The 20,853-nt window shown below is 45.4% G+C and overlaps 1 protein-coding gene and 1 long non-coding RNA gene across 3 annotated transcripts in view; one reads left to right on the top strand and one right to left on the bottom strand.

Moving 5' to 3' along the window:
• The window catches only part of LOC148150073 (uncharacterized), a 20,330-nt gene extending 8,777 nt beyond the window's left edge, over nt 1–11,553 (bottom strand). Inside the window, exons 1-3 of one of the 2 annotated variants that reach the window (XR_015756890.1) lie at nt 11,100–11,553; nt 8,093–8,255; nt 2,424–3,392 (exon numbers count right to left, since the gene is read on the bottom strand). This is a non-coding gene — a long non-coding RNA (uncharacterized LOC148150073). Of the gene's footprint in view, nt 1–2,423; nt 3,393–8,092; nt 8,256–11,099 lie in introns of those variants that run through there. The other variant, XR_015756889.1, reaches the window with a different exon arrangement.
• The window catches only part of cyp7b1 (cytochrome P450, family 7, subfamily B, polypeptide 1), a 291,214-nt gene continuing 280,837 nt past the window's right edge, over nt 10,477–20,853 (top strand). Inside the window, exon 1 of the mRNA XM_087985934.1 lies at nt 10,477–10,943. Coding sequence (XP_087842060.1) covers nt 10,867–10,943 — 77 coding nt within the window. The 5' untranslated portion in view covers nt 10,477–10,866. The remainder of the gene's footprint in view (nt 10,944–20,853) is intronic.

Genomic DNA, 20,853 nt, shown 5'->3' with positions numbered 1-20,853 from the left:
CTCATCTCCAAACTCCAACACCTAGGTCTCGGCTCCCTGCTCTGTAACTAGATCCTAAACTTCCTGACTCATGGACTACAGTCAGTAAGAATGGGTGAGAAGACCTCCTCCAACATAATCCTCAACACCAGTGCCCCATAAGACTGCATAACCAACCCCTTCTATACTCCTTACACACTCATGGCTGTGGGTCTGAATTCTACCCTAACTTCATTTACAAGTTTGCTGACAACACCACCCCTGTAGGCAACAAGCCACAATACAGGAACGAGATAGAATGCTTAGTGGCATGGTGTATAGACACCAATCTCTCCATCAACGTCAGCAAAACTAAGGAGCTGGTTATTGACTTCAGGAAGCAGAGAGGAGGGCACACCCCTGTCTCTAACCATGGAGCTGAGGTGGAGAGAGTCAAGAGCATCAAGTTCCTGGGAGTGATATCATCAATAATCCATCGTGGTCCACCCACATTGACGCAATGGTCAAGAAAGCACAACGACGCCTCTCCTTCCTCAGAAGGCTAAGGAAATTTGGCATGTCCATGAAGACTCTTACCAATTTTTATAATTACATCCTAGTCAGATCAATCACAGTATGGCACTGCTTTGGCTCTACCCCAAGACTGCAAGAAAGTACATAGAGTTGTGAACACAGCCCAGTCCATCACACAAACCAGTCTGTCAGCCACTGACGCTATCTACACTTCCTGCTGCTTCAGGAAAGCAGCCAACTTCATCAAAGACCCATCCCATCATGGTTCTAATCTCTTCCACCCTCTTCCATCAGGAAGAAGATATAAGAGTTCGAACACACACCCAAATTCAAGAATAGTTTCTTCCCTGTTGCTATCAGACTTTTAAATGGACGTCTCAAATGTTAATGTTAATCTCTCTCTCTGCACCTTCTGTGCGGCTGTAATACTGTGTTCTACACTTTGTTCTGCTACCCTGATGCATTTTATATGGTACGATCTGCCTGTATAACAAGCAAAGCAACACTTTTCACTGTACCTCGTTACATGTGACCACAATAAATCAAATATTAAATCTAACCACTGCCCTGTCTGCAACATCTCCCCATTTACAGATCAAACCTCTAAAGTACACGCAGACTGGGATTTTCCCCATTTTTCAAAAGCGGGAGAATTTCCAGCATGGAGATCCACAGCCTATTGTGGTAAGAGAGACCAGCAGATCATCAGGCAATCCTGCAGCTGATTAGATGCCGGTGTACTTTCTGTCGGAATTACAAGCAGGAAGTTCCCATTGCCTTGAACAGCCAGTTAATCAGAGAGAGCAACTTCCCAGCTCAGCAACATTCTGCTGGATGCTGTCTTTCAGGTGTTTGCATTTTTAGCTGAAGATCTTATGGCACTGGTTGAAAAGGGAGCTCTCGCTTGAGTCTCAGTCAATATATCCCTCAGTCTCGTCTATTCCCTGTTACTGGCTAAGGGAGCTTGCTGGATGTAGACTGTCACTTTCATACGTTGCAACACTAATATTGGTGTCAGTTAGCTCAGTTGGCTGGGCAGTGTGGGTTGAATTTCCATATTGGCTGAGATTGTATCTTCTCAACCTCCCCCCTCATCTGAGATGTGGTGACCATCAGGTTAAAACATACCAGTCATGGTGCTCTCTCTCTAATGATAGGGTGGTATTATGGCAAGTTTACTTTAAATTTCAGATATCATTGTTAGCTATAAAGTGCCTTGAAATGTCCTAAAGCTACATTTTTCATTTATTTCCCTTTTCCTACCACAAACATTTACTGGAGACACAGGCACTAGCTATTACATGATTTGGAGTAAAATTTCCACTGGGATGTGCGTGATGCCACTGAGCCCCATTATGGAAACATTAAGGATTCCCTTGTGTGCTTCCCTCTGACTGGAACTGTCAGGGTTAAACATGTTGGGAAGACTGCAGGAAACTCCCAACCACATTTAAAAACACACGAACCACATCAACATGGAGTGGGCAGGCCTAACATTCACCATCTGGGGTTTCATTACTAGAATCGCTAGTGGTCCCTCTAACTAGATTGTTTGATTCAAACCAGAAATGTTGCTGATCCCAAATGAACAGCCTTTCGGGGACCTCTGCCAATTTAACTTCTTGAGATCATTCACCATGGTTTCAGCTTTCCATCAGTTGCAGAATTTTGGCTTGGTGGGATAAAGTACAAATTAAAATGTACAGATATTATGACAGAAAGAAAATTTGCTTTTTGAAAAATTAACAGTAATTGTAACATGCATTATAACATATAGAATCGAATCAATGATAGTTGCAAAGTGTTGAAATTTCATAAATCTTGCCAGTGTAACTATATTATTGCATTATTTGATGCCATATAAAAAATGTGCTTGTGAGAATTTATAGGGGTGAGAATTTATGTATTTGTGACGTGGTACAATCAAAGTGCCTGTTACACATTACACAATATACACTACATTTCAAAGTGATTTATTTTTTGAATCTTCTCTTCTCATGAAGGCAATGACTCATGCTGGGTGCAATTCAGGAATGATCTTCCTATTTGAACAGTGAATGCTGATCGGATATCCAGTGATGTAGACATCACAACTGAACCTGATCGTCCCCTTGTCACACAGTGTGTTACAACCATTGGATTGCAACGTTACTGAGATCAGGTGTGTGTGCGTGCGAGAGAGAGAGAGTGTGTATACGTGTGAAGAGAGAGCATATGTGTGTTTTAGTGCAAATGTGTGTGAGAATGTGTGTGTGCAAATGCGTTTGTAAGTCTGTGTAAGTGTGTCTGTGTAAATGTCATTGTGTAAGTGTGTCTGTGAGATAGTGTGTGTGTATGTAAATGTGTTTGTGTGTAAGTGTGTCTGTGAGACAGTGTGTGTGTATGTAAATGTGTTTGTGTGTAAGTGTGTCTGTGTGTGTGAGAGAGTATGTGTGTGTAAATGTGTTTGTGTGTAAGTGTGTCTGTGAGAGAGTGTGTGTGTATGTAAATGTGTTTGTGTGTAAGTGTGTCTGTGTGTGTGAGAGAGTGTGTGTGTAAATGTGTTTGTGTGTGTGTGTGTAAGTGTGCCTGTGTGTGTGAGACAGAGTGTGTGTGTGTAAGTGTGCCTGTGTGTGTGTGAGAGAGAGTGTGTGTAAGTGTGTCTCTGTGTGTGTGTCTGTGTAAGCTGGAAAGGATGTGGCTGTGGTAGGAAGAACTGGTGAGGCCCCCCTCCCCCTTTCTTTATCTTGCTTTGTCTTCTTTCTTCATGGAACGTGGGTGTTATATTTATGGCCCATCCCCATTGAACAGGTTACCAGACCCGAAACATTAACTCTGATTTCTCTCCACAGATACTGCTGGACTTGCTGAGCTTTTCTGGCAATTTCTGATTTTGCTTCTGATTTCCAGCATCCACCGTTCTTTCGGATTTCAATAATTTTTGGGGTTGGTTACAGAACCCGGGCAGTGAAAGAAAGACAGTGATTGAGATCTTTAGTCGTTAAAAGCATGTTATTCATTTTTGTACATAATAAATTAATTGAGTTTTATGGAGCTTCTAAAGTCTCTGCTGTATTGCTCCCTATGTTAGCAAGTTTGAAGAAGTCTATGTACAGTATATACTGCTGTCTCACTGAGACAGGTGATAATATCCACTTCCATTCTACACTTCCATTTTACAAGCGGAACAGCGTCTCCCTAATTATTCTATCACTCGTGATTTTGAAAGTCTCTATTAAATCTCCCCTCAGTCTCCTTCTCGCCCAATATCTTCAGTCTATCCTTGTCACTGAACCTTCTCCTTCCTGGAACTATTTTTGTAAACAACATCTGCACTCTCCCCAATACGCTGTACAACGTGATACCCACAACTGCTCACAATACTCCGGCTGAGCTCCACCAAGTGTCTTGTACAAGTACAATTCAATTTCTGCCATCTGTCATGGTGAGATTCAAACCCAGGTCCCCAGAGTGGGCAGAATGGCTTGTGGGTTTCTAGATGACCAAAGTAGTGACCCATGGAGTACAAACTATTCAACATGGGCTTGGCATTAACGACTGATGCCCATCAGCAGACACTGCGTTCTTTACATAGGACGTTTCTTGACCAGTATCTCAGGAAATAAAGTCAGATTTAATCGCCAAAGAGAAAGCGCTTCACACTTCTCTTCTCTATCTTTATTGATTCATGGGATGTGGGTGTTGCTGACTAGGCAAACAATTTTGGCCCATTTTCAACTGCACTTGATTGGGTGATTATAAACCATAGCCTTGAAAAGTTGCAGTCTCATTGTGATCTGAGTTATTTACAATTGAGTGTTATGTATTATCTGGATAACATTCTCAAAAATGATTCATTTTTCCACTTCACTAAAATGGATATAGCACAACATTAAATATTCCCACCTACTGCTTCAATTGAGACAGACTCCTAAACTATAGGTTGTGTTTTTTTTCACTACGGACTGTACACAATGGTCAACACATTTCTACGTGCCTTTAATTACACATTCTTTCTTTAGTTTTCACATGGAGTTTTTACAGGATTGTAGTTTAATTCTTAGTATTTATGTACAATAAAGATCTATTGGTAGCATGGATAAATTAAAATTCTGTGTGTGTAAAACATGAAGCAAGAATATATCATTAAAGACCTGTAGACCTGGGTGGCATAATGGTTAGCACTGCTGCCTCACAGCGCCAGAGACCTGAGTTCAATTCCCCCCTCAGGTGTCTGCCTGTGTGGAGTTCGCACATTCTCCCCGTGTCTGCGTGGGTTTCCTCCGGGTGCTCCGGTTTCCTCCCACACTCCAAAATGTGCAGGTTAAGTGAATTGGCCATGCTAAATTGCCTGTAGTGTTAGGTGAAGGGGTAAATGTAGGGGGGGGGGGGTGGGTTGCGGGTTGGTGTGGATTTATTGGGCCAAAGGGCCTGTTTCCACACTGTGAGTAATCTAATCTAAGAACTCACATTGTGAACAAGCCATTCTGTTTGCCAAGAAAGAATTGTTTGGATTAAACTCAAGGTCTTGCCATAGTAACAGCATTCCAAAGATCAGGACGTGAGTTATGAAAGCAATTTAAGCAGGTTCAGAGTGCACAGGCTTGTCATAGAAACAGGAGACCATTCAGTTCCTTATGTCAACACCAAGTCTGTGAAACAGCAACTTAGCTTTCATAGGCCTTTCTACATTGTCAACAGTGGTTTTGTCTTCAGATAACCATACAACTTCTTTTTGACAACCACAGCTGAAACTGCTTGTATCAGTTCTGAAACAGTGCATTAGAGATCCTAAACATTTGCTGTAGAAACATTCCCCGGAAACCATTGACCTCTATTCTTCCAGACCTTTCCACCATCGGGAACACTTTCTCTCTAATCAGTCCAGATATCTTATGATCTTGAACACCTCTATCAAATAAATCTTTTCTCTTTTCGAAGCAGAGCATTTCCTAACTGGATATGAAATAAAAACTTTCCTGAAGATTCGTTCCAAAACTCTGTTTCCCTGGAGTAATATGTATCAGGTCATGTCAGTACAATGCACTCTGGTATCTAGTGGTTCCCTGTTCCCAAATGTGTTGACTTTAGCATTCTCATGAGCTCTTTATATCCGTCCTGTCTCACCCTCCCTGTCTCCATTAGCATCTCCAGCCCCACACTCCTCTGAGAATTACAACTTCCTTCAATTCCAGTCTCTTGCACATCCCTGACTTGTTTTTTTACATGACTAGTAGCTATGTCATATACTCCTTACCTTCTCTCTGTTGCTAATCAGTGCATCATTCTCTTGGTCACAGTGTTAAAATCAACACAAAATATGCATTCCAAACCAAATTTCTAAAGGCTGTATTTGTGTTTGCGTCTGCTTTTCTGACACAGTGCTTCAATGTGGTTTTATCTTGCTGTCTGGAGTATGCAAGACTGAAAGAGAAACAACTTGAATAGCTCTGACACTAATAGTCCAGCTTCTGAGTGCATTATCACTGCATTGGTGGCAGCAGTCTGAGCTGGCTCTCAGGCAAAGCAGGGGCATTGGCAGAGGAGTAGGGAACGAATGTCAGTTGCTACTATCCTGAGACAGGACAGCTGGCTCATGTTTCAGGGCGCCACTACCACTCCTCAGTGGTGGCACCTCCGCTAAGATCTGTGGGAGGACAGATTGCTGGGTTTCTGTGCCATCCTGCAATCTCGTTTGAACACTGGTATTCACAGCCAGGCAGGCAGCAATCTGAGCTTCAACTGTTTCACTCAGACACTCGGTGAAAGCTGCTCGGGCTTCAATGGAAGCCAAGCCGTTGGCCACCAGGCACTACGTGGTGATTCGTTCAGAAGTGTTCATGGAACTGTCCCCCAGATTCATTCTGAAAGGTATCACCAAGCTCTGTACCAAGTGGTGTGTAGAGCTGGTGCCCAACCCCTCCATCTCCCTTTTCATCAGATTTTCATAGACTTCTTCATACAATCAGCAGTGTACAACCCTTTTCAACGCGCTCTGCAGTGCAACTCATATATGACCTTGCTCACTGGCAAGCTGGTAGCTGCTACTATCCTAGCCCTTTTCCTGGTTGCATGGTATCATACCTACAGCCTGACCATGTGCAGATGTCAGCCAATTTTGTGCAGTGTCACATCTGAGCTTTTTGGCTCAGAGAGTACTAAGGGTATGGAATGCTTTGCCTGCAACAGTAGTAGATTCACCAAGTTTAAGTGCATTTAAGTCGTCATTGGACAGGCATATGGACGTACATGGAATAGTGTAGGTGGGATGGGGTTCAGATTGGTATGACAGGACGGCGCAACATCGACGGCCGAAGGGCCAGTACTGCGCTGTAATGTTCTATGTTCTACCATCTTTTATTGCTCTTGCACCTATGCATGGCCAGGTTGCATACCTTGGATATCTGAAAGGCTTGTGGTCAGGGGACTGTGGAAAGTAGAAAGTCCTTGCTTAGACAACTTGCAACTTGTAAGTGGGCAGCATGCTGGCTCAGTGCTGCGTCACAACACCAGGGACCCAGGTTCGATTCCAGCCTGGGGTGACTGGCTGTGTGGAGTTTGCATGTTATTCCTGTGCCTGCGTAGGTTTCCTCCCACAGTCCAAAGATGTCCAGGTTCAGGTGGATTGACAATGGGAAATGCAGGGTTATGCGGTGGACCTGGGTGGGATGCTCTTCAGAAGGCCAGTGTGGGCCAAATGGCTTACTTCCTCACTCAAGGGATTCTACGATTTAGGTCAGAAGAGAGTGTGGGATTAGGGCCAAGTGCAAAGGAGGATTGGATTTGTCACACTGCTACATGACTGTAATTTGAAGACATAGATTTTTTTTAAGAGTGGTTGGAACTGTTGCAGCTGGAATTGAGACAAGGCAAATGGCCAAGTCACCTTGAAATGGTGAGAAACAAAACGCCAAGCCCTGAGCAGCTGTACAAAAACAGCAGCTTCCTACAATCCATCATCAAAACCTATCATGGACTGAGGAAGAGATGAAGTGGGACAATACACACCACTTCAGGTGTTGGACATTAACACCATAGCTGCTGGAGCTAAACCCATACAAAAGAACCTTTTGGAAATACAAGGGGCATTCCAAAAGAGATTCTGGAGATTACTTGAAGCAAAGCTATATTCTCTATCTCTTTTTTTCTCTCATGGAAGCTGACCTGGTTCCACATAAACAACAAAAGGAGAAGTATCAGGAAGCTGAGAAATTTAAAATAAATGGAATCTTCACTACTGCTGACTGCACTCAAGTAACCAACTAATCTACCCTGATCTCAGGTCCAGAGCTTACCCTTTAACAACCACTACCTTCCTTTATATTTGAAGAGGTTTGATGGACTGGGTGATTTGGACGTTGCAATGTTTGAAGTTTATGTCTGTGAGGGCCCAGGTTCCTGTATGAATACTTTATACCCAATATCACGTCATTATTGTTTTCTCAGGGTTAGCAGGTAATAAACATTACTCTTCCTTTCACTCAAGCTCACCTTCTGATTGGCCTATTACTGTCTACTGACATTGGAGAAAGATATAGTCTTGTGTTTAAAAAGAACTTAAACCTTTGCTGTGACCAATCGATTAGAATGAGAAACGAGCAGTGGATTTATCATTTCTCACCTGCTTGTGGTGAAACATGGGGCACAGGGATCTTCAATGGACTCAGCTGTGATCTTTGGATTATAGTAGACACCACTTCCTCCAGGTCAGAGCATGAAAGTGACTGCTTTCCTGGTGAATTCCCACTTCCTTTGCTAGTCGGTAAGTTGGCTGGATGGCAGGACTGAAATGCAGAATGACACCAACAGTGTGGGTTCAATTCCTGCACCTGCTAAGGTTACCATGAAGGACTCTCCTTCTCAACCTTTCCCTGTGTCCGAGACGTGGTGACCCTCACGTTAAACCACCACCAGTCATCTCTCTCTCTCTAATGAGAGAACAGCCCTATGATGTGGCAAGACGATGCAAGTTCCACTTTTACCTTTCTTCACTGATGTCTAAACTTTTCCCAATTTCTCGGCCCACCATCAAATCGAACAGCGTCATATGTCTTCTCTTTCAATTTTCGACCCTAACTTGCTGAGTTACCTAAGGATTTTGGATTGAGGGGCCAAAACGTAGCCTAATTCTGCTTCGAATGTGAAGTGATGCATTTTGGAAGGTCATGTACAGGTTGAAATTATACAGTGAAAGGCAGAACCCTTCGGAGTATTGATATGCAGAGGGATCTGGGTGTGGAGGTCACTGAAGGTGGCAGTCTTGATAGATAAGGGAGCAAAAAAGGCCTATGGCGTGCTTGCCTTCAGTGGAAGGGACATTGAGTATAAGGATAGACAAGTTATGCTGCAGCTTTATAGAATTTTATCCTTAGGCTACACTTGGAATATTGTGTACAGTTCTGGTAACCATCCTACCAGAAGGATGGGGATGCTTTGGAGAAGGTACAGAAAAGGTTTACCAGGATGTTGCCTGGTCTGGGGGATTTTAGCAATGAAGAAAGGTTGGATAGACTGGGTTTATGTTCACTGGAACACAGGAGGTTGAGGGGCGACCTGATAGAAGTTTATAAGATTGTGAATGGCCTGGATAGAGTGGGAAGTAGGAGGCTTTTTCCCAGAGTGGAGGGGTCAGTTACGAGGGAACACGGGTTCAGGGTGCGAGGGGGCAAGTTTTAAAAGCGATGTGTGATGCAGGGTTTTCACACACAGGATGGTGACAAAGATTGGAACATGCTGCCAGAGGATGTAGTGGAAGCAGGCAAAATAGCAGCATTCAAGAAGCACCTGGATGAATACAGGAATAGGAAGGGAATAAAGGCTTACGGATCCTGTAAGGGAATACAGGTTTAGTGTGAAAGGGCAAAATGTGGTGCACAGGCTTGAAGGGCCGAAGGCCTGTTCCTGTGCTGTATTGTTAAGTATTCATTCCGATGTGCTTGTGTCAACCTCAGATACCCAAATGTCAATGTCAGCCATAGCTGTCAATCTCAGAAACCCCAGACCAACAAGCCAGTCTCTTAAACCCCACTGCCCTGTTCCTGCCCTTTATAGCCCAGCCCCTGCAGCTGAACCACCGAAACCCCTATAGAATCCTTACAGTGTGGACACAAGCCTTTGGCCCAATCAGTCCACACTGACCCTCTAAACAGCATCCCTCCCAGACTCACCCCTCTACCCTCTCCTTATAACCCTGCATTTCCCATGGCTAATCACATCCTTGGACACTATGGGGCAAATCAGCATTGCCAATCTACCCTAACCTGCACATCTTTGGACTGTGGGAGGAAACTCACACAGACACAGGGAGAACGTGCAAACTCCTTGCCAACTTTTATAGGTGCGCCATCGAGAGCATTCTGTCTGGATGTATCACTACCTGGTATGGTAACTGTACCGTTCAAGATCGGAGACAGTTACAGAGAGTGGCGAACCGCGGCCCGGACAATCACAAAAGCCAACATCCCATCTACAGACTCCATCTGCCAGGCCCACTGTTAAGGAAAGGCTGCCAGCATTCTCAAAGATCCATCCCACCCTGGCAATGTTTTTCTACAACCTCTACCATCGGGGAGAAGGTACAGAAGCCTGAACACATGCACCAGCCGGTTTCATAACAGCTTCTACCCTACTGTTGTTAGAATACTGAATGGACTCACACACTCTTAACATTCGCCTGTACCTGTGTTTTGTTTTTGCCGCTGTTTACCTATTATTTACTTATCTTTGCCACTTAACTCTGTGATCTGCCTGTATTGCTCACAAGCTTTTCACTCTGCCTCGGTACACGTGACAATAAATTCAATTCAATTCCACACAGATACCAGATACTGGAGTCCTCCCCAGCTCCCTGTTACTGGGAGCCACTATGCCGCTGTGATGGTGTGGAATGTGGGCAGTGACCATGTGGTGTCTCGGGGGTGGGGATGGTTATCGAGGGGAATTCCCAGGGTCGGTGCTCTCCAAGTCTGCCTTAGAGAGCCTGCAGCACCGAGCATGCGTGAGTCCGGACCCCTGTCTGCAGTTAAAGACGGAGAAAGAGAAAGAGAAGTTAATGAGAAAGCAGAGAGACAGAGAGAGAGAGAAGTGAATGAGAGAGAGAGGGGGAGTGAATGAGAGAGAGAAAGTGTGTGTGTATGCGAGAGAAGTTAATGAGAAAGGAGAGAGAGAGAATTGAATAAGAAAGAGAGAAAATGTGTTTGTGAGAGAGACAGAGTGGGAGTGAATGAGAGACAGAGTATGTGTGTGGGTGTGAGAGAGAGAGAGGGAAAGGAGTGAGTCAGCCAGAGAGGGAAAGTGGGGAGGGAGAGAGAGAGGGAGAAGGCAGAGAGAGGGAGAAGGCAGAGAGAGAGAGAGAGGGAGAGAAGGCAGAGAGAGAGAGGGAGAGAGCCGGTGGAGATGTGGTTCCTGTTGGCTGTTCTCCTGGTGGCTGCGGCGCTGTCACTTGGGAAAGTTCTGCTGGGCAGGATCCGCAGGTAGGATGTCCCTGTCTCTGTCTCTGTCCCTGTCTGTTCATCCCCACACGGGATACTCAGCTGACGCTCAAAGACCAGTTGGTGTAAAGTTAAAGAGAGGAACCAGATTGTTTTTTTTCTCCCCCAGTCCAGCCTGAAGCATTAGCGTTTACCCACCTCCGCAGTGTAAAACATTGTTGCTGCTGTTTCCCGGCCCCTGACTGAGCTTCACTCTGGTCTGCATCCAGAAAGGCTCCGTTTCTTTCACAGCTGAGTGCACTTTCGTTTCAGAAGGTTCAAATCGGACACTTATTGTTAACTTCAACCAAGTTGAGCAGGCTGTTCCTGTTTAAATTACCTGTTGGTGGGATCCCATCGAGTGAGCAGCACTTTTCTAGCACCACTCTAATCTAGACTCGAGTGAGTGGATCCCACTCTGGAGTTTGTAAGGGGGTGGGAGAGGTGTTTCAGAACTGACCATTCAATCCCTCCCAGACAAATCTGCCCCAGCCTTCATACCAACTAGCAGAGGCAGGAGGTAACTCTGCTTCCCAGGGTAAATTACAAATGCCTGAGCAAACATTTGCTTTCTAACGTCACTGATTCAGTTCCAGGGAATGTAGTGAACACTGGAGCTTATTGTCCTGCACTTTATTGCTGAAATCCAGGGTTATTTCTGAGCTGAAACTTTTTCCTGTTTGTTTAAAAAGGCTATGAGCAGTCAGCTGGTTTTAGATGTAAGTTACTGTAGATACTGGGATCTGTGTTGAAAACCCCACGTGTTGGAGATCACGGCGGGTCATGGAGACAGAGAAAGCTCTCTCTCTCTCTATCGATGCTGCCTGATCCGCTGTGATCTCCAGCATTTCTTGTTATCAACTCATTTCAGATTCCTGGGTCTGAATTCATCCACTTTTTTTCTCAAAGCTATGTGTGTTTTGAAATGGACTGGATAATTTTGGAAAGGATGCTAATTCAGGGTAAATGGAATATGGGCAGGTGTATGTATCCTGTTGTGTTTTTGGTGTCACAGGTTGGAAATTAGGGCAAAACAAAAATCCTGGAGCCTATCATTAGAAACATAAAAATCAGCCATTCATAGTTGATCATCATCATCCAAATCAGTAACTCCTTTTCTCTGCTTTCTGACCTGTTTTGTTCCCATAGCCTTCATCCCTCTCATGTCTATACATTCCAAAAAAGGTTTGAACATAGAACATAGAACATAGAACATAGAACATAGAACAATACAGCACAGAACAGGCCCTTCGGCCCACGATGTTGTGCCGAACTTCTAACCTAGATTAAGTACCCATCCATGTACCTATCCAAATGCCGCTTAAAGGTCGCCAATGATTCCGACTCTACCACTCCCACGGGCAGCGCATTCCATGTCCCCACCACTCTCTGGGTAAAGAACCCACCCCTAACATCTCCCCTATACCTTCCACCCTTCACCTTAAATTTATGTCCCCTTGTAACACTCTGTTGTACCCGGGGAAAAAGTTTCTGACTGTCTACTCTATCTATTCCTCTGATCATCTTATAAACCTCTATCAAGTCACCCCTCATCCTTCGCCGTTCCAACGAGAAAAGGCCGAGAACTCTCAACCTATCCTCGTACGACTTCCTCTCCATTCCAGGCAACATCCTGGTAAATCTTCTCTGCACCCTCTCCAAAGCTTCCACATCTTTCCTAAAGTGAGGCGACCAGAACTGCACACAGTACTCCAAATGTGGCCTAACCAAAGTCCTGTACAGCTGCAACATCACTTCACGACTCTTGAATTCAATCCCTCTGCTAATGAACGATAATACTCCATAGGCCTTCTTACAAACTCTATCCACCTGAGTGGCAACCTTCAAAGATCTATGTACATAGACCCCAAGATCCCTCTGTTCCTCCACCTGACTAAGAACCCTACCATTAACCCTGTATTCCGCATTCTTATTTGTTCTTCCAAAATGGACAACCTCACACTTGGCAGGGTTGAACTCCATCTGCCACTCCTCAGCCCAGCTCTGCATCATATCTAAGTCCCTCTGCAGCCGACAACAGCCCTCCTCACTGTCCACAACTCCACCTATCTTCGTATCATCTGCAAATTTACTGACCCACCCTTCGACTCCCTCATCTAAGTCATTAATAAAAATTACAAACAGCAGAGGACCCAGAACTGATCCCTGCGGAACTCCACTTGTAACTGGGCTCCAGGCTGAATATTTACCATCTACCACCACTCTCTGCCTTCGACCGGTTAGCCAGTTTTCTATCCAATTGGCCAAATTTCCCTCTATCCCATGCCTCCTGACTTTCCGCATAAGCCTACCATGGGGAACCTTATCAAATGCCTTACTAAAATCCATGTACACTACATCCACTGCTCTTCCCTCATCCACATGCTTGGTCACCTCCTCGAAGAATTCAATAAGACTTGTAAGGCAAGACCTACCCTTCACAAATCCGTGCTGGCTGTCCCTAATCAAGCAGTGTCTTTCCAGATACTCATAAATCCTATCCCTCAGTACCCTTTCCATTACTTTGCCTACCACAGAAGTAAGACTAACAGGCCTGTAATTCCCGGGGTTATCCCTATTCCCTTTTTTGAACAGGGGCACAACATTCGCTACTCTCCAGTCCCCTGGTACCACCCCCGTTGCCAGTGAAGACGAGAAGATCATTGCCAACGGTACTGCAATTTCCTCTCTTGCTTCCCACATAATCCTAGGATATATCCCGTCAGGCCCGGGGGACTTGTCTATCCTCAAGTTGTTCAAAATGTCCAACACATCTTCCTTCCTAACAGGTATCTCTTCTAGCTTACCAGTCCATTTCACACTCTCCTCTTCTACAATACGGTCCCTCTCGTTCGTAAATACTGAAGAGAAGTACTTGTTCAAGACCTCTCCTATCTCTTCCAACTCAATACACAGTCTCCCACTACTGTCCTTGATCGGACCTACCCTCGTTCTCGTCATTCTCAGGTTTCTCACATACGCATAAAATGCCTTGGGGTTATCCTTGATCCTATCCGCCAACGATTTTTCATGCCCTCTCTTAGCTCTCCTAATCCCTTTCTTCAGGTCCCTTCTGGCTATCCTGTATCCCTCCACTGCTCTGTCTGAATCCTGTTTCCTCAACCTTATGTAAGCCTCCTTCTTCCTCTTTACCAGACATTCAACCTCTCTCGTCAACCAAGGCTCCCTCACACGACCATTTCTTTCCTGCCTGATAGGTACATACATATCATGGACACGTCGTATCTGCTCTTTGAAAAAGTTCCACATTTCCACCACATCCTTCCCTGACAGCCTATGCTCCCAACGTATGCTCCTCAAATCCTGCCTTACAGCATCGTAATTTCCCTTCCCCCAATTATAAAATCTACCTTGTTGTGCGCACCTATCTCTCTCCATAACCAAGGTGAAAGTCACAGAATTGTGGTCACCATCACCAAAATGTTCACCCACTAACAAGCCCACCACTTGTCCCGGTTCATTACCGAGTACCAAATCCAATATGGCCTCCCCTCTGGTTGGACAATCTACATACTGCGTTAGAAAAGCTTCCTGGACACACTGCACAAACACCGCCCCATCCAATCTACTTGATCTAAAGAGCTTCCAATCAATATTTGGGAAGTTGAAGTCGCCCATGACTACGACCCTGTGGCTTCTGCACCTTTCCAAAATCTGTTTCCCAATCTGTTTCTCCACATCTCTGCTGCTATTGGGGGGCCTATAGTAAACACCCAACAAGGTGACTGCACCTTTCCTATTTCTGACTTCAGCCCATACTACCTCCAGAGGCAGATCCCCCTCAAACTTCCTTTCTGCAGCCGTTATACCATTTCTAATTAGCAATGCCACCCCCCCTCCTTTTTTCCCACCCTCCCTAATCTTACTGAAACACCTGTAACCAGGAACCTCCAACAGCCATTCCTGTCCCACATCTATCCACGTTTCCGTGATGGCCACAACATCGTAGTCCCAGGTACCGATCCACGCCTTAAGTTCACCCACCTTATTTCTGATACTCCTTGCGTTGAAGTATACGCACTTGAGCCCATCTCTGTGTCCGCAAGTAGTCCCTGTCAGTGCTACCTTCTCCACAGCCTCCCTACAGTCTTGGGCATCCTGACAAACAGCTAACCTACTTGCTGGACTACAAGTCCGGATCCCATCCCCCTGCCAAATTAGTTTAAACCCCCCCGAAGAGTGCTAGCAAACCTACCCCCCAGGATATTGGTGCCCTTCTGGTTCAGGTGCAACCCGTCCTGTTTGTACAGGTCCCACCTTCCCCAGAATGCAGTCCAATTGTCCAAATATCTGAAGCCCTCCCTCCTACACCAGCCTTGCAGCCACGTGTTCAACTGCACTCTCTCCCTATTCTTTGCCTCACTGTCACGTGGCACCGGCAACAACCCAGAGATGCTCAGTTTTTTCAGAACTTGAAATGCTGTGATAAAAGATAAACTAAAAATTGCATTAAAACATGTCCTAACTGGTTTATTCTGTCATGAAGGATGATTGACTACTACCCTCCACTACTAGTTATGGAGGTCAAAGGTAAAGTCTCCATAGTTGGTAAAGTTAGGTTTGCAGTCTGTTTTAACTATTGGACTGGTAACTTAAAGTAAATTTTCGATATAATGTTGTAATTTATCTTTGTGGTACAATATTATATGCAGATAATGATATCATTACTACCCACATCATAAGAATGAATGCAGAAAAGCGACAGAATTCAGTGGTGCTTTACTTGATGTGTGCTAGCTTTGTTTAATGTTTTGATGTTATTGCAGTAAGAGGTTAAAACGCAGGAATGATGATCCTTACTGAGGTATTTGTGCATACGGAAGGAAGTACTTTACTCTTGGCAGAACATTACTGTTTCTGCTCTCTCTGTTTTCAAACTGTCTTCCACAATGTTCATTGATTACAAAGAATGTGAGCTGCATTATAACTGGGTCTGTGATGACAGCTAAATATCCCCTTCCTTCGGGTTCCTTCTGGGCACCTTTTTTGATGCATAATAGTGATATTTTCTGGTCCCTGATGTCACTCAGTATCCAGTATTAGTTGTTCAGATTGATTCACTCACTGCAAAATAGTTGAAGTGTAATGACAAGCTGTCCAGAAATACTTCTGTTAGGTTCCTGGCTTTTCACAACTGTGAAGGATCATGTCTGTAGGCAAGAAGAAAAATCATTACAGAAAAATGTATTGGCAACAATGCCTAAAATCTCACTTTGCAGATAAAGTCAAATTATACGGGCTCTGGGTGTATTTTTATCTCCCAGTCAGGGAAGCATTTTATTAGTGAGCATTGGTACCTTTGTACAGGTGTCCAGTACCATCCAGCTCAATTTGCAAGAAAAATCCTTCTACTGTTCTGCTTGCTTTTACTTCAACATCACGAGAGTTCAGTCAGCACATCTACGGCCTTCTCTTATTGGCAACTCCTGACTGTACAAGTGTTTAGAATCTCTCTAACTACAGTTTGCATGCAGTAACTTGTTGGTCTTAAAGTTAGACTCTGAGAACTGATGAGTTATTCTATTATGACTCATCCATTAGTGAGTTTTGAAAAAGTTCAATCTTTCACTGTAGTTCCCCAAACTTCAAAACACTCATTCTGGAACAAACCTAGAAATAGACTTTTGGTTTCACATTGATTTATGTGATTAATTCATTACAGAGGAACCTTTATTATCCAAACAAAATGGGCGGGCACTATTTTGTTCGGAAAATTGATTATTCGGTTAATTGATTAGTTGCCTCTCCTCCTAAGGCTCAGAGTTTCTGAAGTTTACTTTTTCCCCGCTCTGCCTGCCTTACTCCCTCTCTCTCAGGGTTTGTTTCTGAGCAGACACACACGTGTGTAAGGGACCTGCAGCACTACTGAAGCCTCCCGCACCACATCCCCCAATCAGTTCAATCAGATTGGCACAGCGAGCACTTGCTAAGTCTGTGCCCCGTTCAGGAGACTAGACAGCAGCACAATGCGCGCAAGCCCCTGCTCCCCCCCACTCCCACCATCTGTCCCATCCCTGTCCACCCCCCCAACCCCATCCAACTCCTCCCCAGATCCTCCCCAACCTACCATCAGCTCACTCCCAACTCCCCCCCACCACACCCCCGCTTCCTGTCCGCTCCTGTAGCCCCAGCCCCCATGTCCTCCCTTCCCCCCGGGGCAGCCGGACTGGACACCAACAGTAAGCCTGCTGCTGCACTTGGGGGTTGAGCCTCACAATACCGCGTGTGCACACAGACACACAGCCACATACACAACTTTTTACTGCAAGTTCCACTTTTGTTCTGTGCAGGACAATGTTGGACAGATTATCTAGGGAAGGGGGGTTTTAGGGTACACCTCTGTGTAGAACTCCAGGGAAAGTGTGGGGAGGGAGGGCAAGAGAGAGAGAGGGAGGGCAATTGTTAGTCATTTGGAGACGGTGCCTGGGCTCCCATCGATGTCCAGGACTGTTCTCTGTAACGTTTCAGTAAGCAGCATTCACTTTTAATTATTGTAAACGAAAGGCGCGATCAGTGTTGGAAACACCTCTTTGATGTAATATTTCTCTTCAGACTTTGAGATCATCTTCAGATAATCTGACATTTGGGTAAATGATATTCGGATAATGGCGGTTCCTCAGTAATCGGAAAATCAACCTGACATGATGCTTCCCCTTGTAACAGAGGAACACTAATATCATTAACAAGAGTTGGGATGCAATGTAGGATATGGAAAGGTGAGGTTTTGTGAATATACACACAATGGGAGGGGGAGATGATGGCCTGGTGGTATTATCACTAGACTATTAATCCAGAACCTCAACTAATGGGGACCTGAGTTCAAATTCTGCCACAGCAGATGGTGGAATTTGAATTCAGTTCAAATAAAAAAAACATCTGGGATTAATGATGACCATGAGACCACTGAACATTGTCAGGAAAACCATCCCATCTGGCTCCCTAATGTCCTTCAGGAAAGGAAACGGCCATCCTCACCTTGTCAGACCTACATGTAACTCCAGACCCACAGCAATGGTTGACCCTCAGTTGCCCTATCAAATTGCTTAGCAAGACATGCAGTTGTATCAATCGCTACAAGGTCTCGGCAAAGAAATAAAACTGGAGGGATCACCTGGCATCTACCTAAGCACTGGAAAAGATGACAGCAGAACAGCCACATGACCCTTTCTCTCTGACTAGCCAAGAAACAGCCTGACACAGTCACACTCACGGAATCATACCTTTCAGACAATGTCCCAGACACCACCATCGCCATCCCTGGATATGTCCTGACCTACTGGCAGGACAGACCCAGCAGAGATGGTGGCACAGCGGGCACTGTCTGGAGTGAGTTGCCCTGGGAATCCTCAACATTGACACAGGACCCCACAACGTCATGTTGTTTCAGGTTAAACATAGGCAAGGAAACCTCCTTCTGATCACCACGTACTGTCCTCCCTCAGCTGATGAATCGGTGCCCCTCAATGTTGAACAACATTTGGAGGACACACGGAGGGTGGCAAGAGAGTACTCTGGGTGGGGTATTTCAATGTCCACCACCAAGAGCGGCTTAACAGCAGCACTACTAATCAAGCTGGTCAGGTCCTAAAGGACATAGCGCTAGTCTGGGACTGCAGCAGGTGGTGAGGGAACTAACAAGGGAAAAAATATTCTTGACCACATCCTCACCAATCTGTCCGCTGCAGATGTATCTGTCTATGACAGTATCGGTAAGAGTGACCACTGCACAGTCCTCATGGAGACAAAGTGCTGCCTTCACATTGAGAATGCCCTCCATCGTGTTGTGTGGCACTATCACCGTGTTAAATGGGACAGACTTCAAACAGATCAAGCAACTCAAGGCTGGGCATCCATGAGGCGCTGTGGGCCATCAACAGCAGCAGAACTCTACTCCAGCACAATCTGTAACCTCATGGCCTGGTATCCCCTACTCAACCATTACTTTCAAGCCTGGGGTTCACTGGAGAGTGCAGGAGGGCATGCCAGGAGCAGCACCAGGCAGACCTGAAGGTGAGATGTCAACCTGTTGAAGCTACCAACTTGCGAAACAGTATAAACAGCAAGTGACAGACAGAGGTAAGCGATCCCATAACCAACAGATCAGGTCTAAGCTCTGCAGTCCTGCCACATCCAGTCATGAATGGTGGTGGGCAATTAAACAACTCACTGCAGCAGGAGGCTCCACAAATATCCCCATCCTCAATGATGGAGTGGCCCAGCACATCAGGGCAAAAGATAAGGCTGAAGCTTTTGCAACAACCTTCAGCCTGAAGTGCCAAGTGGATGATCCATCTCAGCCTCATCCAGTGGTCCCCAGCATTACAGATACCAGTCTCCAGCCAATTTGATTCACTCTGCGTGATATCAAGAAATGGTTGGAGGCTCTGGGTTCTCAAAGGCTATGGCTCCTGACAACATTCTGGCAATAGCAATGAGGTCTTCAAAACTCGCTGCTCCCTGAGCGAAGCTGTTCCAGCAGAGTTACAACACTGGCATTTACTAGACAATGTGGAAAATTCCCCAGGTATGTCCTGTACACAAATATCAGGACAAATCCAACCTGGCCAATTACCACCCCATCAGTCTACTCTCGATCGACAGGAATGTAATGGAAGAGATCATCAACAGTGCTATCAAGCAACATCTGCTCAGCAATAACCTGCTCAGTGACACCCAGTTTGGGTTCCACCAGAGTCACTCAGCTCCTGATCTCATTACAGCCTTGGCTCAAACATGGACAAAAGAGCTGAATTCCAGAGGGGAGGGGAGAGGGACAGCTGCATTCGACCAAGGAGCCCTGGCAAAACTGGAATAAGTGGGTATCAGGGGACAAACTCTTTGGTGGTTTGGAGTCACACCTGACACATGAGAAGATGGTTGTGGTTGTTTAAGGTCAATTATCTCAGCTGCAGGACATCTCTGCAGGAGTTCCTCAGGGGAGTGTCCTAGGTGAAGCAGTCTTTGGCTGTTTCACCAATGACCTTTCCTCCATCATAAGGTCAGAAGTGGGGATGTTTGCTGATGATTGTCCAGTATGCAGCACCATTCTGGACTCCTCAGAAACTGAACCATTCCATGTTCAAATGCAACAAGATCTGTTCAATGTCTAGGCTTGCGATGACAAGTGGCAAGTAATGTTTGTGCCACACAAATGCCAGGCAATGACCATCACCAATAAGAGACAATCTAATCAGCGCTCCTTGACATTCAATGGTGTTACCACCAAGCGATCCCCAACTGGACTCGCCACATAAACACAATGGTTCCAAGAGTAGGTCAGAGGCTAAGAATACTGTGGTGAATAACCCACTTCTTGAGTGCCCAAGCCTGCCCATTATCTACAAGGCACAAGTCAGGAGTATATTGGAATACTCCTCCTTTGCCTGGATGGGTGCAGCCCCAATGACACTGGAAGTTTGACACCATCCAGGCAAAGCTGAAAATGTGTTACTGGAAAAGCGCAGCAGGTCAGGCAGCATCCAAGGAACAGGAGAATCGATGTTTCAGGCATAAGCCCTTCTTCAGGAATGAAGAAGGGCTAATGCCCGAAAGGTCGATTCTCCTGTTCCTTGGATGCTGCCTGACCTGCTGCGCTTTTCCAGCAACACATTTTCAGCTCTGATCTCCAGCATCTGCAGCCCTCACTTTCACCATCCAGGCAAAGCCTGCTTGAATGGCACCATATCCAGATACATTCACTCCCTTCACAACCGACACTCAGTACACACTACTGCTACTATATAGAAAATGCACTGCAGAAATTCACCAAAATCCTTAGACAGCAACTTCCAAACCCACACTCACTTCCATCCAGAAAGACAAAGGAACACCGCGTCCATTAGTTCCCCTCCAAGCCACTCACCATCCCAGCTTGGAAATATAACACTATTCC

The sequence above is a fragment of the Chiloscyllium plagiosum genome, unplaced genomic scaffold (genome assembly GCF_037043375.1).
Source record: "Chiloscyllium plagiosum isolate Xiang-an unplaced genomic scaffold, Cpla_swu_hap1 HiC_scaffold_4, whole genome shotgun sequence".
Classification (NCBI taxonomy): domain Eukaryota; kingdom Metazoa; phylum Chordata; class Chondrichthyes; order Orectolobiformes; family Hemiscylliidae; genus Chiloscyllium; species Chiloscyllium plagiosum.
This window is presented reverse-complemented; position numbering and strand designations above follow the sequence as displayed.